Source organism: Pseudophryne corroboree, chromosome 9 (genome assembly GCF_028390025.1).
Source record: "Pseudophryne corroboree isolate aPseCor3 chromosome 9, aPseCor3.hap2, whole genome shotgun sequence".
NCBI classification, from domain to species: Eukaryota; Metazoa; Chordata; class Amphibia; order Anura; family Myobatrachidae; genus Pseudophryne; species Pseudophryne corroboree.
Genome location: NC_086452.1, coordinates 446881293 through 446898465, shown reverse-complemented (window position 1 = coordinate 446898465; position 17173 = coordinate 446881293). Strand labels below are relative to the sequence as shown.

Sequence of the window (17173 nt, the reverse complement as noted above, 5' to 3'; positions counted from 1 at the left end):
CCTATCCATATGGAAAATCAGATAAGGGCTTTTACATGACAAAGCCGCCAATTCTGACACACGCCTGGCTGAAGCCAAGGCCAATAACATGACCACTTTCCACGTGAGATATTTTAGATCCACGGTTTTAAGTGGCTCAAAACAATATGATTTTAAGAAACTCAACACCACGTTGAGATCCCAAGGTGCCACTGGAGGCACAAAAGGGGGGCTGAATATGCAGCACTCCCTTAACAAACGTCTGAACTTCAGGTAGTGAAGCTAGTTCTTTCTGGAAGAAAATCGACAGAGCCGAGATCTGTACCTTAATGGAGCCTAATTTCAGGCCCATAATCACTCCTGCTTGTAGGAAATGCAGAAATCGACCCAGTTGAAATTCCTCTGTTGGGGCCTTTTTGGCCTCACACCAAGCAACATACATCCGCCATATGCGGTGATAATGCTTTGCAGTTACATCTTTCCTGGCTTTAATCAGCGTAGGAATGACTTCCTCCGGAATGCCCCTTTTCCTTCAGGACCCGGCGTTCAACCGCCATGCCGTCAAACGCAGCCGCGGTAAGTCTTGGAACAGACAGGGCCCCTGCTGCAGCAGGTCCTGTCTGAGCGGCAGAGGCCATGGGTCCTCTGAGATCATCTCTTGAAGTTCCGGGTACCACGCTAGTCTTGGCCAATCCGGAACCACGAGTATTGTTCTTACTCCTCGTTTTCTTATTATTCTCAGTACCCTTGGTATGAGAGGCAGAGGAGGGAACACATAAACTGACTGGTACACCCACGGTGTCACTAGAGCGTCCACAGCTATCGCCTGAGGGTCCCTTGACCTGGCGCAATATCTTTAGGCGGGACGCCATCATGTCCACCTGTGGCCTTTCCCAACGGTTTACCAACAGTTGGAAGACTTCTGGATGAAGTCCCCACTCTCCCGGGTGTAGGTCGTGTCCGCTGAGGAAGTCTGCTTCCCAGTTGTCCACTCCCGGAATGAACACTGCTGACAGTGCTAAGACGTGATTTTCCGCCCATCGGAGAATCCTTGTGGCTTCTGCCATCGCCATCCTGCTTCTTGTGCCGCCCTGTCGGTTTACATGGGCGACTGCCGTGATGTCGTCTGATTGGATCAGTACCGGCTGGTTTTGAAGCAGAGGCCTTGCCAGACTTAGGGCATTGTAAATGGCCCTCAGTTCCAGAATATTTATGTGTAGGGACAACTCCTGACTTGACCAAAGTCCTTGGAAATTTCTTCCCTGTGTGACTGCCCCCCAGCCTCGAAGGCTGGCATCCGTGGTTACCAGGACCCAGTCCTGTATGCCGAATCTGCGGCCCTCTTGAAGATGAGCACTCTGCAGCCACCACAGTAGAGATAACCCTGTCTCCAAGGACCAGGGTATCAGCCGATGCATCTGAAGATGCGATCCCGACCACTTGTCCAAGAGGTCCCACTGAAAGGTTCTTGCATGGAACCTGCCGAATGGAATTGGTAATGGCAATCCTGTACCACAAATCTGAGGTACTCCTGGTGAGGATGGTAAATGGGGACATGTAGGTAAGCCTCCTTGATGTCCAGGGATACCATGTAATCCCCCTCCTCCAGGCTTGCAATAATCGCCCTGAGCGATTCCATCTTGAACTTGAATTTTTTTATGTATGTGTTCAAGGATTTCAAATATAAAATGGGTCTCACCGAACCGTCCGGTTTCGGTACCACAAACAGTGTGGAATAGTAACCCCGTCCTTGTTGAAGTAGGGGCACCTTGACTATCACCTGCTGGGAATACAGCTTGTGAATTGCCTCTAGCACAGTCTCCCTGCCTGAGGGAGTTGTCGGCAAGGCAGATTTGAGGAAACGGCGGGGGGGGAGACGCCTCGAATTCCAGCTTGTACCCCTGAGATACTACTTGAAGGATCTAGGGATCCACCTGTGAGCGAGCCCACTGATCGCTGAAATTTTTGAGGTGGCCCCCCACCGTACCTGGCTACGCCTGTGGAGACCCCCGTCATGCGGTGGACTCAGAGGAAGCGGGGGAAGAATTTTGATTCTGGGAACTGGCTGACTGGTGCAGCTTTTTCCCTCTTCCCTCGTTTTACACGCTTGCATTTCTGAAGCCGAAAGGACTGTACCTGATAATACAGTGCTTTCTGAGGCTGTGAGGAAACCGGAGGTAAAAAAATTTTCTTCCCAGCTGTTGCTGTGGATACGAGGTCCCAGAGACCATCCCCAAACAATTCCTCACCTTTATAAGGCTCTATGTGCCTTTTAAAGTCAGCATCACCTGTCCAGTGTCGGGTCTCTAATAACTTCCTGACCGAATGGACATTGCATTAATTCTGGATGCCAGCCGGCAAAATATCCCTCTGTGCATCCCTCACATATAAGACGACGTCTTATGTTCGCAAAATAGTATCCCTGTTTGACAGGGTTACAGACCTTGCTGCAGCAGCACTATCTGCAGGTCTCAGTCTAGTACCCGAGTGTGTAAATACAGACTTCAGGATAGCCTCCTGCTTTTTATCAGCAGGTACCTTCAAAGTGGCCGTATCCTAAGACGGCAGTGCCACCTTTTTTGACAAACGTGTGAGCGCCTTATCCACCCTAGGGGATATCTCCCAGCGTAACTTATCCTCTGGCGGGAAAGGGTACGCCATCAGTAACTTTTTAGAAATTACCAGTTTCTTATCGGGGGAACCCACGCTTTTTCACACTTCATCCACTCATTTGATGGGGGAACAAAACACTGCCTGCTTTTTCTCCCCAAACATAAAACCCTTTTTTAGTGGTACTTGGGTTAATGTCAGAAATGTGTAACACATTTTTTATTGCCGGGATCATGTAACGGATGTTCCTAGTGGATTGTGTATATGTCTCAACCTCGTCGACACTGGAGTCAGACTCCGTGTCGACATCTGTGTCTGCCATCTGAGCTGATGGCCTTTGAGACGCCTGGGCAGGCGCGGGCTAAGAAACAGGCTGTCCCATAGCTGTTACGTCATCCAGCCTTTTATGTAAGGAGTTGACACTGTCGGTTTATACCTTCCACCTATCCATCCACTCTGGTGTCGGCCCCACAGGGGGCGACATCACATTTATCGGCATCTGCTCTGCCATCACATAAGCCTCCTCATCAAACGTGTCGACACAGCCGTACCGACACACCGCACACACACAGGGAATGCTCTGACTGAGGACAGGACCCCACACAGCCCTTTGGGGAGACAGAGAGTATGCCAGCACACACCAGAGCGCTATATAGTTTAGGGATTAACACTATATTGAGTGAATTTTTCCCAATAGCTGCTTGTATATACAATATTGCGCCTAAATTTAGTGCCCTCCCTCTCTTTTTAACCCTTTGAGCCTGAAAACTACAGGGGAGAGCCTGGGGAGCTGTCTTCCAGTTGCACTGTGAAGAGAAAATGGCGCCAGTGTGCTGAGAGAGATAGCTCCGCCCCTTTTTCGCTGACTTTTCTCCCGCTTTTTTATGGATTCTGGCAGGGGTATTTATCACATATATAGCCTCTGGGGCTATATATTGTGATATATATGCCAGCCAAGGTGTTTTTATTGCTGCTCAGGGCGCCCCCCCCCCCAGCGCCCTGCACCCTCAGTGACCGGAGTGTGAAGTGTGCATGAGGAGCAATGGCGCACAGCTGCAGTGCTGTGCGCTACCTTGGTGAAGACTGATGTCTTCTGCCGCCGATTTTCCGGACCTCTTCTTGCTTCTGGCTCTGTAAGGGGGACGGCGGCGCGGCTCCGGGACCGAACACCAAGGCCAGTTCCATGCGGTCGATCCCTCTGGAGCTAATGGTGTCCAGTAGCCTAAGAAGCCCAAGCTAGCTGCAAGCAGGTAGGTTCGCTTCTTCTCCCCTTAGTCCCTCGCTGCAGTGAGCCTGTTGTCAGCAGGTCTCACTGTAAAATAAAAAACCTAATTATATACTTTCTTTCTAGAAGCTCAGGAGAGCCCCTAGTGTGCATCCAACCTCGGCCGGGCACAAAATCTAACTGAGGCTTGGAGGAGGGTCATAGTGGGAGGAGCCAGTGCACACCAGGTGACCTAAAAGCTTTCTTTAGTTGTGCCCAGTCTCCTGCGGAGCCGCTATTCCCCCATGGTCCTTTCGGAGTTCCCAGCATCCACTAGGATGTCAGAGAAATTTACATTTTCATGCAGCACTAGTGAAGCGCATTTTCTGGATGTCGCCATTAGGGTTGACAATGGTATCTTGACTACGGATGAGTTTCACAAATCTACCGATCGAAACACCCTGCTGATGGCATTTAGCCACCATCCCGAGTCCCTAAAGAATGGCTTACCTCGGTCCCAGATGATGCGCATTGCACGCATTGTTCGTGATCCATTGGCACTCAACAGGGAAATTGATTCACCGATTACTAAATTTCTGGCTCGGGGTTATGATAGCTGTCTTCTACAGGCCCATAAGGCTGAGGTTCTGACGATGCCTAGACATGCGCTACTTGAACCAGTTAGGAAGAAGTGTAAAACAAAAGATTCCATTTCCCTGTGATTTTTCCACTTCTAATCCCATTATGAGACGGGCCACTCTGGCATTATGGCCTATAGTGTCCACTGACCCGGATCTGAAAGGGCTACATCAGTCCGCCCCGATGATGGCATTTAGACGGGGTAGGAACATTAGAGATAGAGTGGTCAGAACTGACATCACGGGTATGGGATCCCCTAAATTACCTAATGTACATTATAAATCACCGGGTTGTTACCGGTGTAGCGGATGTACTACTTGCAGCTTTATGTTGATCTGCAAAGCCTTTCAACACCCTCACTGCCAGAAAAAATAGGATATCAGATTTGTTCTCACTTGTTCCACTACCTGTGTTGTTTACATCATAATATGTCCTTGCGGACTGTTTTATGTTGGGCAAACCATTCGTAAGTTCTCTGAACGAATGGCTGCCCATAGGTCAGCAATTAAATTGACCCTTGAGGGCAAACAGGTTGACCAACCTGTGGCTAAACATTTTAAACAGGCAGGCCACTCTTTAGAGTCCCTTCGATATTTTATGATCGATCATGTCCCTCTGTCACTACGTGGGAGGGATAGAGCAAAAACATTACTGATTAAGGAAGCTCGTTGGATCACTAGATTAGGTACTATATATCCGGGTGGACTCAACGAAAAAATAAATTGGAACACACTGGTATAGCTGTGAATCCTTTTGAGTTTCAGGCATAAGTTCTCTTGTACTGTTCATTGTTTTCCATACAATGTTTCAATATATTTAGAAACGCTGTATTAAGATATTCTTACTTGTTGCTGGTGTCTGTTTTGCACTCTGTCCCAGTTTCTCTAGAACGTGTTTGTATATTTATATATGCATTTGTTTGGTTTGTTTGTATGTGGCTGTGCACTGTTGCAATGGTGTACAATATGTATATTGGTTAATATGGGCGCCTCCTATTTCTTCCCCCCCCCCCCGCAGATCCCTCCCCAACTGAGCTCCCCACGCCTGCTAGCCGTGGAACGCAGCGCATGTCCTTGGTGGAACGCATGCCTGTGTTCCCCTGGTAACTGTCAGCCCTGTGTCTGGAAATGACGCGGCGGATACAGCTGGGTGAAGGGGACGCGGTGGCGGAAGTGAAGGATGGCGGCGCCGGCGGTGTGGGGTTCTATTTAAGTGGGTAAGTTTGTCCATTTGTTTTTGTTGCTGTGTTCATTCTGAGGACGGTGCTTGCCGCCCCGAAACGTTAATGACGTGAATTATATTTTTGCCCCTGCCCTGGTGGTCTAGTGGGGTCCCTCCTGTACCAACACAGTGTCCACACCAGCACATGCAGCCCGCCTCCTAATGGACGCGCCGGATTGCGATTTTCAGCGGGTCCCGACTGGAGGACCCCCTTACCTCCTCCCTTGATGTAGCCACACCTGGAAGGCCGAAGGTTCCCCATCCCTGTGTTGAGGGTGGGGGCTAGCTGCCGGCGTGGGCACACATACTGACGATGTATGATCAGCACCTCAGGAGCTCAGTGTCCTGTCAGCTGGAATTATGAACCATTAACCCTAAGGAGGTTGGTTCGATCCCCCCTCTAAGTCCCCCGGAGCAGGTAGCCTGGTTGCCAACCAGAGCTACCTGAAAATAATAAAACTAAAACAATGAAGAAAAAAAATAATCTCTGGAGCTCCAGAGAAGTGCACCCGGCTCCTTGGGCACAGTTTTCTAAACAGAGTCTGGTAGGAGGGGCATAGATGGGAGGAGCCAGCACACACATACTAAAAGTTTTAAAGTGCCAGGCTCCAGTGGACCCGATCTATACCCCATGGTACTAAAGTACAAGACCCCAGTATCCACTAGGACGCAAGAGAAAAAAAAAACACACAAACAAATACAGCCATTGTAACTTTCAAAAACCATGATTGCGAACTAATAAATCACACCCAATCCTGGAGGAAAGTGGTTTCAAGTACAAATTATAAAAAGGTTGGTGTACACAGTGTCGAAGTCAAAAATATTACATAGAAAGAACATACAAACTCTACACACATAAGTTGCTATACTTGCAAATACGCGCAGCAATATATGGTAACACACGCATTTACACGGACATGCCACAGAGATGGAATCGACACTTATTTCATACAGTACATAATTATAATATCAAGCGCCAGACATCATAATGATTTAATATTATATAATGAAGTAATGTCATGTATGTGTATTATTTTAAAGAAGCAAGATAGACCTGTCAGATTTACTATTAAAGCAACCAGATTAATGTGTAGATTCATTTGATACTTGTTATTAAGTTGTAGGACATTGCAACAAGGAGTTATGATTAAATGTATAAAAGCTAAAATCACTCTTATGAGGATGGTGGACAGGAAGCTCATGCCAGCCCCTTTTGAGGTCTTCAAGGTTGAACCTGTTTAGCATACAAATAAACTAGTGACTCATCATGAATGAGAAAGTTCCCTCCCCCAAAACTAGATAACACATTGCAGAGACACACAGTTCTCAGTTATTTTGTATCAGATGATGATGGAGTTGCTGCCAGATCAGTTCCTGTATTTATTTGCTGAGAGAGAGAGATATTAAGAGGAAGATGCACTGAAAGATATGGTAATTGTATCGCTGGCCTGTAACTGTATGTAACTTTATGTATGTATTTATTTATTTATTTACTGCTTACTGTATGAGTTGTAACCATGTAACTATAGGTATACTGTACATTGTAATATATTGAATACATATCCTTTTAATAACAAATATATACGTCAATGAGCTTTGGAACTCAGATAATGTGTGGGTGTATTGTTTTCTCTTATGGGATGCAGTGTTTTGCTATGTATAGCTCACATTCATGGCACATGGTAATAAGAGGTGCAGATGTTTACAATATATATTAGAGTGGGCATTTAAATATTTGTTAGAAAGCAATTTGGTATTTACAAACGATACAGCAGTCATGCATATTTATTTATACCGATATATTCTGAGCTGCACTAATGGACAATAATCAAATCATTCACTCCATACCCAAAAGCACCACCTTCATGTGAGGCGCAGAATGAAAATGCTCCAGCAAGTTGACAGCACTGTCTATATCTAGCTTACTGGGGGGAAAAAACACTGTAGGGTTAAAATAGGCGGGTACAGACACGAGACAAATGGTTGAGAGGGACCGCAAGAAAGGACAGCATTGAGCAGTCAATATGGAGGCAATAGCTGTTCGTATGACAATGGCTGATCATGTCTGGAGGGACTTGTACCAGGTGGGTGTACAATGAATACACTTCGAAGTAAAATATCCACCTTTTATCAAAGGAAACATAACTTAGAGGTAATAGACACGGGGATTTATTTAGGCTTGTACTAGTGGTGTCTTGCTAGTAAAAGCATTGCCCTTTTAAGAATCGGGTATAAACACGCTGAGAAGTGTTGGATTTTACAAGCCGACTCTTCGTAAATAAACCCTGGAATGCCTATCCAAATTGCCTCAAAACTATATTGCAAATATCAGACAGACTTAATTCAGTACAAGCTATGCCTTCTGAAGTCAATGATTCAAAATGCAATGCTCTGCATTACTATAGAAGCAAATGCTTTCCTAAACTACGATAAATGAACAGGGAGCACCAAAATGTATAGCAGAAGTGATAAACAGGCGTTACCTTGCATCTGCACCAAATAGTGCTTTCCTTAGGGGAGACTTTACATGGCTTGGCGACTTCTGTGCTTGCAAGTCTTCCACATTAATAACTGGATTCCCAGAGTACTGCAGAACCTTTTTGGCTGACTTGGGTATATTGGATGCCTGGGAAGAACTGCGGTCTAATTTTCTGTGACCTACAGGAAAAGGTCACCGCATAAGAAGAGCTAGCCAAAAGCGAATATAGCCCACACCCATGTATATACAAGAGGCGCAATACATAGCCAGGACTAGAGTATTAATTTCCTGAGTGTGGCGCACCTGCAGGGAGTACAGAACGATTGGTAACTTACTACTAGGCCGTTTAGCAGGGCTCTCAATCCGGAAGAATCCTGCATCAAACAAGACCGTGTAAACTTGCTGTGTTTTACTTTTATTTTTCAGCGCAGACTTAACCACGGCAAGGCGATCTTTTGCTGCTGCGCTGCAGTTATCTCCTTGACGTTGTTTTGCAGCCAGTGCGATTTTTTTCTGTAGATAAAAAGGAGGAGAGAAAGCATGTAATGAGAAAAGAAAATACACCAACACGCACTCAATGGTTACTTTATTAGGTTTACCTTTCTAGTACTGGGTGACCCATCCCTCATTGGCCCCAAAACAGTCTGAATTCATCGGGCCATGTATTCAGCAGGATGCTGGGAACACTCTTTACACATGGTGCATGGTATCATGCCGTAACTGAAGATTTGGTGGCTGCACATTTATGCTGTAAAATATCCTGTTCCACCACATCCATAAGGTGCTCTATTAGATGTAGAAATGGTGATTGGGTATGGCTATTGGAGTAGACTGAACCTATTTTTATGTTTGTGGACCCAGCCTGAGCCTACGTGCACTTTGTGGCATGGGGCCTGTGATTTGTGGCATGGGGAGCGATTCCGAAGCGGATGCGATACTGATGTCAGATGCAGTCGAGCAATTTATTTTTATAACATATGGTTATTTCAGTTAGTCACATCCATGTCAGCTTGAATCGGTCTTGCTATCGACATCACATTAAAGAGTTTCCCCCCACAGTACTCCCACTCGGAAGACAATTTTTTGTTTTGGACGCTATTCTCCAGAAATGTTATAGAGCATGGACATTTTAAGTAGAGTTGAGCGGGTTCGGTTTGACTCTGATTTACTCGGTTCTCAAAACGGCATCTTATTGGCTCACGGCTGTCTTGTGTTTTGAATAGACAATAAGATGCAGTTTTGAGAACCAAGTAAAACCTGAACTTGCTCATCTCTAATTTTAAGTGATTAATCGTTTTTAAAGATAATTAAACCACCCTTGTCTGGAATAGACAATTATGTCGTGAAAGTCACTTGGATCATCTTTCTTCTCCATTTTGGTGTTGGTCTGAACTGATATAGTATACCGGCAGATATTTACATTAATGAGCAGGGGTATCTAATGAAAGGGCTACGGCGTGTATAGTGGAAACCTCCACCCACAACATGGCAAAAGGTTGGGTGCGCAGGACCCAAACTGCTAGTCATATACTTATCTTACTTGCACCTCTAACAGGCTATTGTCCTGCAGTGTGACTGAGATACTATCCTGTAAATGCTACAGATACCATAAAGTAGGTGCTTTCCATATGGTAGGTATTAACATGAATGTTTAAGAATTATCCTGCCTTGAGAAAGAAGCATTTTAGGAGGCATTTGTGGGCAACTGCCAACATCGGTGATCCCAAACATGTCCTGCTAGCTTCAGACTAGAAAGGGTGGTGTGGGGTTCCCTTTATCTAGGGAACATTATTGACAGATGATTCTCCGCTCTGTTCATAAAGACTATGGGGGGAACCCCATTATTTGTGTGGTTTGCCGTTCAGGGAATAGCTCCGTGTTTAACGTCCAGAGCTAGTCAATTAAACAGCCCTTTCCTTGTGCGGTAAACCCTGTGTAAACGTGACTCCAGGGAAATTGCAGAATGTATGGGTTTATCCGCACGTTAAACCATAGAGGCTGCCTTTTATTGGGGACTTTTCCACGTAGCTCCTGAAGGTGCGAGGAAAAGCCAATACGTGGGGTAGTCCACAATAACTGAATCGGCTGGTGCGGGTAATTAGCCATGGGGTAAGCTTTGAGGCTAATTGGATTCTCTCCTATTGCTCATCTACTAACACAAGATGATATGCAAACACTTACTTTTACAACCTTTTTAGTCTGTACTGCACTCTGTTGCCATGAGCTCTCCTCCAGCTTTTTAAGGTCGGAAAACTTTTTATACACATTCTCCTTCTGTAAGAAAAGATGCATAAATCTTTGGTAATGAACAGGCCTATGGCATAGCCAGAGGTTCTCAAATACGATCTTCAAGGTGCCCCAACGGTCCAGGTTTTAAGTATATCCAAGGCTCAGCACAGATGTTAAATCAAATTGACCGAGTATGCAGCCAAATCTAAGGGCCACTACGCTCTGCTTATTCTTCTTAAACTCTCTGCTGCTTTTGACACTGGACTACCCCCTCTCCTTCACTCTTGGTCTGCGGGATACTGCCCTCTCCTGGCTGTCCCTCTACCTCTCCGATCGTTCCTTCTCTGTCTCCTCTCATGATGCTACCTCCCCCACTTCCACTAACTGTTGGTGTCCCCCAAGGCTCTGTTCTTGGTCCTCTCCTTTTCTCTCTCTATACATCCTCTTTAGGTGAACTCATTAATTCTTTTAACTTCCAATACCACCTCTATGCGGATGACACTCAAATCTACCTCTCCTCCCCTGATCTCTCCCCCATTCTCCTCACTCGTACCTCCAACTGTCTTTCTGCTATCTCTTCCTGGATGTCCCAGCGCTTTCTTAACCTGAACATGTCTAAGACTGAGCGGATCATCTTCCCACCCTCCCGCACAACCTCACCTCCCACAATCTCATTATCCATTGATGGCATGACTATCTTCTCTAGCCCCCAAGTACGCTGTCTTGGTGTAATCCTTGACTCCTCCCTCTCCTTCAAACCACACATTTAGCACCTCTCACAAACCTGTCATTTTCATCTCAAAAACATTTCCAGGATCAGACCTTTACTCACCCAAGATGCCACTAAGATCATTATTCACTCACTGATTATTTCCAAACTGGACTACTGTAATCTCCTACTAACTGGCCTCCCTGACAATTACCTCTATCCACTCCAATCTATCCTCAATGCTGCTGCCCGGCTCACTTCCTCAAACGCACTACGTCCACCTCCCCTCTCCTACAAGACCTTCACTAGCTTCCCTTCCTTTTCAGAATCCAATTCAAACTTCACACTCACTTACAAAGCCCTCACCCATTTACATCTCGGACCTTATCTCTCTTTACTCTCTCACCCATCCTCTTCACTCTGCTAATGCACGCTGACTGTCTACTGATTACCTCCTCCCATTCCTACCTCCAAGATTTCTTACGTGCTGCTCCCTTTCTCTGGAATTCTTCACCTCTCCCCCTCAGACTCTCCATCTCTCTACAAAACTTCAAACGGGCCCTTAAGACCACTTCTTTACCAATCCCAGCCAAATCTCATCCTAACCCTCTGTTCCATGCTCTCTATGTACCCCATCTGTGTCACCCCTGTCTGTCTTCCCCTCCCCTTAGAATGTAAGCTCTCATGAGCAGGGCCCTCTTCCTCATGTGCTTATCCTTTTCTTACTTTAATAATCCTCAACTACCCAAATCCCGTAGTTTTTTGGCCACCTTGGAACTTATCTCTATGTCGTTTACTGGTGTAGTTATGCTTAGTTACCCTGTACTTGTCCTATATTGTCTTCAACGGTAAGTGACGGTTTTCCTGTTTTGATTATGTGCATATGTACTCTGTAATTGGGCGCTGCGGAGCCCTTGTGGCTCCATACAAATAAAAGGATAATAATAAGAATTTACTTACCGATAATTCTATTTCTCATAGTCCGTAGTGGATGCTGGGGACTCCGAAAGGACCATGGGGAATAGCGGCTCCGCAGGAGACTGGGCACAAAGTAAAAGCTTTAGGACTAGCTGGTGTGCACTGGCTCCTCCCCCTATGACCCTCCTCCAAGCCTCAGTTAGGATACTGTGCCCGGACGAGCGTACACAATAAGGAAGGATTTTGAATCCCGGGTAAGACTCATACCAGCCACACCAATCACACCGTACAACTTGTGATCTGAACCCAGTTAACAGCATGATAACACAGGGGCCTCTGAAAAGATGGCTCACAACAACAATAACCCGATTTTTGTAACAATAACTATGTACAAGTAATGCAGACAATCCGCACTTGGGATGGGCGCCCAGCATCCACTACGGACTATGAGAAATAGAATTATCGGTAAGTAAATTCTTATTTTCTCTAACGTCCTAGTGGATGCTGGGGACTCCGAAAGGACCATGGGGATTATACCAAAGCTCCCAAACGGGCGGGAGAGTGCGGATGACTCTGCAGCACCGAATGAGAGAACTCCAGGTCCTCCTCAGCCAGGGTATCAAATTTGTAGAATTTAGCAAACGTGTTTGCCCCTGACCAAGTAGCTGCTCGGCAAAGTTGTAAAGCAGAGACCCCTCGGGCAGCCGCCCAAGATGAGCCCACTTTCCGTGTGGAATGGGCTTTTACAGATTTTGGCTGTGGCAGGCCTGCCACAGAATGTGCAAGCTAAATTGTACTACAAATCCAACGAGCAATCGTCTGCTTAGAAGCAGGAGCACCCAGCTTGTTGGGTGCATACAGGATAAACAGCGAGTCAGATTTTCTGACTCCAGCCGTCCTGGAAACATATTTTCAGGGCCCTGACTACGTCCAGCAACTTGGAATCCTCCAAGTCCCTAGTAGCCGCAGGCACCACAATAGGTTGGTTTAAGTGAAATGCTGAAACCACCTTAGGGAGAAATTGAGGACGAGTCCTCAATTCTGCCCTGTCCGTATGAAAAATTAGGTAAGGGCTTTTATAGGATAAAGCCGCCAATTCTGATACACGCCTGGCTGAAGCCAGGGCTAACAGCATTACCACTTTCCATGTGAGATATTTCAAGTCCACAGTGGTGAGTGGTTCAAACCAATGTGATTTTAGGAATCCCAACACTACATTGAGATCCCAAGGTGCCACTGGAGGCACAAAAGGAGGCTGTATATGCAGTACTCCCTTGACAAACGTCTGAACTTCAGGAACAGAAGCTAGTTCTTTTTGGAAGAATATCGACAGGGCCGAAATTTGAACCTTAATGGACCCTAATTTGAGGCCCATAGACAGTCCTGTTTGCAGGAAATGCAGGAATCGACCCAGTTGAAATTCCTCCGTAGGGGCCTTCCTGGCCTCGCACCACGCAACATATTTACGCCAAATACGGTGATAATGTTGTACGGTTACATCCTTCCTGGCTTTGATCAGGGTAGGGATGACTTCATCCGGAATGCCTTTTTCCTTCAGGATCCGGCGTTCAACCGCCATGCCGTCAAACGCAGCCGCGGTAAGTCTTGGAACAGACATGGTCCCTGCTGGAGCAGGTCCTGTCTTAGAGGTAGAGGCCACGGGTCTTCCGTGAGCATCTCTTGAATTTCCGGGTACCAAGTCCTTCTTGGCCAATCCGGAGCCACGAGTATAGTCTTTACTCCTCTCCTTCTTAGGATTCTCAGTACTTTTGGTATGAGAGGAAGAGGAGGGAACACATACACTGACCGGTACACCCACGGTGTTACCAGAGCGTCCACAGCTATTGCCTGAGGGTCCCTTGACCTGGAGCAATAACTGTCCAGTTTTTTGTTGAGGCGAGACGCCATCATGTCCACCTTTGGTTTTTCCCAACGGTTTACAATCATGTGGAAGACTTCTGGGTGAAGTCCCCACTCCCCCGGGTGAAGATCGTGTCTGCTGAGGAAGTCTGCTTCCCAGTTGTCCACTCCCGGAATGAACACTGCTGACAGTGCTATCACATGATTTTCCGCCCAGCGAAGAATCCTTGCCACTTCCGTCATTGCCCTCCTGCTTCTTGTGCCGCCCTGTCTGTTCACGTGGGCGACTGCCGTGATGTTGTCCGACTGGATCAATACAGGCTGACCCTGAAGCAGAGGCCTTGCCTGACTTAGGGCATTGTAAATGGCCCTTAGTTCCAGGATATTTATGTGAAGTGACGTTTCCATGCTTGACCACAAGCCCTGGAAATTTTTTCCCTGTGTGACTGCTCCCCAGCCTCTCAGGCTGGCATCCGTGGTCACCAGGACCCAATCCTGAACGCCGAATCTGCGGCCCTCTAGGAGATGAGCACTCTGTAACCACCACAGGAGAGACACCCTTGTCCTTGGAGACAGGGTTATCCGCTGATGCATTTGAAGATGCGATCCGGACCATTTGTCTAGCAGATCCAACTGAAAAGTTCTTGCGTGGAATCTGCCGAATGGAATCGCTTCGTAAGAAGCCACCATCTTTCCCAGGACCCTTGTGCACTGATGCACTGACACCTGGCCTGGTCTTAGGAGTTTCCTGACTAGGTCGGATAACTCCCTGGCTTTCTCTTCCGGGAGAAACACCTTTTTCTGTACTGTGTCCAGAATCATCCCTAGGAACAGCAGACGTGTCGTCGGAATCAGCTGCGATTTTGGAATATTTAGAATCCATCCGTGCTGTCGTAGTACTATTTGAGATAGTGCTACTCCGACCTCTAACTGTTCTCTGGACCGTGCCCTTATCAGGAGATCGTCCAAGTAAGGGATAATTAAGACGCCTTTTCTTCGAAGAAGAATCATCATTTCGGCCATTACCTTGGTAAAGACCCGGGGTGCCGTGGACAATCCAAACGGCAGCGTCTGAAACTGATAGTGACAGTTCTGTACCACAAACCTGAGGTACCCTTGGTGAGAAGGGCAAATTGGGACATGGAGGTAAGCATCCTTGATGTCCAGAGACACCATGTAGTCCCCTTCTTCCAGGTTCGCTATCACTGCTCTGAGTGACTCCATCTTGAACTTGAACCTTTTTATGTAAGTGTTCAAGGCTTTCAGATTTAAAATGGGTCTCACAGAGCCGTCCGGCTTCGGTACCACAAACAGCGTGGAGTAATACCCCTTTCCCTGTTGTAGGAGGGGTACCTTGATTATCACTTGCTGGGAATACAGCTTGTGAATGGCTTCCAATACCGCCTCCCTGTCGGGGGTAGACGTTGGTAAAGCAGACTTCAGGAACCGGCGAGGGGGAGACGTCTCGAATTCCAATTTGTACCCCTGAGATACTACCTGCAGGATCCAGGGGTCCACTTGCGAGTGAGCCCACTGCGCGCTGAAATTCTTGAGACGGGCCCCCACCGTGCCTGAGTCCGCTTGTAAGGCCCCAGCGTCATGCTGAGGACTTGGCAGAAGCGGGGGAAGGCTTCTGTTCGTGGGAAGAAGCTGTCTGTTGCAGTCTTTTTCCCCTTCCTCTGCCCCGGGGCAGATATGAGTGGCCTTTTGCCCGCTCGCCCTTATGGGGACGAAAGGACTGAGCCTGAAAAGACGGTATCTTTTTCTGCTGCGAGGTGACTTGGGGTAAAAAGGTGGATTTCCCAGCCGTTGCCGTGGCCACCAGGTCCGATAGACCGCCCCCAAATAACTCCTCCCCTTTATACGGCAATACTTCCATATGCCGTTTGGAATCCGCATCCCCTGACCACTGTCGCGTCCATAATCCTCTTCTGGCAGAAATGGACATCGCACTTACTCTTGATGCCAGAGTGCAAATGTCTCTCTGTGCATCTCGCATATATAGGAATGCATCTTTTAAATGCTCTATAGTCAATAATATATTGTCCCTGTCCAGGGTATCAATATTTTCAGTCAGGGAATCCGACCAAGCCACCCCAGCACTGCACATCCAGGCTGAGGCGATTGCTGGTCGCAGTATAACACCAGTATGTGTGTATATACTTTTAAGGATATTTTCCAGCCTCCTATCTGCTGGCTCCTTAAGGGCGGCCGTTTCTGGAGACGGTAACGCCACTTGTTTTGATAAGCGTGTGAGCGCCTTATCCACCCTAGGGGGTGTTTCCCAACGAGCCCTAACCTCTGGTGGGAAGGGATATAGTGCCAATAATTTTTTAGAAATTAGCAGTTTTTTGTCGGGGGTAACCCACGCTTCATCACACACTTCATTCAATTCATCTGATTCAGGAAAAACTACGGGTAGTTTTTTCACACCCCACATAATACCCCTTTTTGTGGTACTTGCAGTATCAGAGATGTGCAAAACCTCCTTCATTGCCGTGATCATGTAACGTGTGGCCCTACTGGAAAATACGTTTGTTTCTTCACCGTCGACACTGGAGTCAGTGTCTGTGTCTGGGTCCGTGTCGACCCACTGAGGTAACGGGCGTTTAATAGCCCCTGACGGTGTTTGAGACGCCTGGACAGGCACTAACTGAGCTGCCGGCTGTCTCATGTCGTCAACAGTTTTCTGTAACGTGCCGACACTGTCACGTAATTCCTTAATTACGGCCATCCATTCAGGTGTCGACTCCCTAGGGGGTGACATCACCATTATAGGCAATTGCTCCGCCTCCACATCATTTTCCTCCTCATACATGTCGACACACACGTACAGACACCCAGCACACACACAGGGAATGCTCTGATAGAGGACAGGACCCACTTAGCCCCTTGGGGAGACAGAGGGAGAGTTTGCCAGCACACACCAGAGCGCTATATATGTATAGGGACAACCTTACAATAAGTGTCTATCCCTTATAGCTGCTTATATCTGTTATTTTGCCAAATAAGTGCCCCCCTCTCTTTTTTACCCTGTTTCTGTAGTTGCAGGATGCAGGGGAGATTCTGGGAGCCTTCCTACCAGCGGAGCTGTGTGGGAAAAATGGCGCTGTGTGCTGAGGAGATAGGCCCCACCCCCTTCACGGCGGGCTCTTCTCCCGCTTTTTTCTGGAAAACTGGCAGGGGTTAAATACATCCATATAGCCCAGGAGCTATATGTGATGTATTTTTTGCCAAATAAGGTAAATTCATTGCTTCCCAGGGCGCCCCCCCCCAGCGCCCTGCACCCTCAGTGACCGAAGTGTGAAGTGTGCTGAGAGCAATG

General features: G+C 47.2%; 1 protein-coding gene across 1 annotated transcript in view; it reads right to left on the bottom strand.

Moving 5' to 3' along the window:
• LOC134958498 (disks large-associated protein 5-like) overlaps positions 1–17173 on the bottom strand; it is a 143943-nt gene that overhangs the window by 27114 nt on the left and 99656 nt on the right. Inside the window, exons 12-14 of the mRNA XM_063941159.1 lie at positions 10314–10406; positions 8468–8645; positions 8137–8311 (exon numbers count right to left, since the gene is read on the bottom strand). Of these exons, the coding sequence (XP_063797229.1) occupies positions 8137–8311; positions 8468–8645; positions 10314–10406 (446 nt within the window). The remainder of the gene's footprint in view (positions 1–8136; positions 8312–8467; positions 8646–10313; positions 10407–17173) is intronic.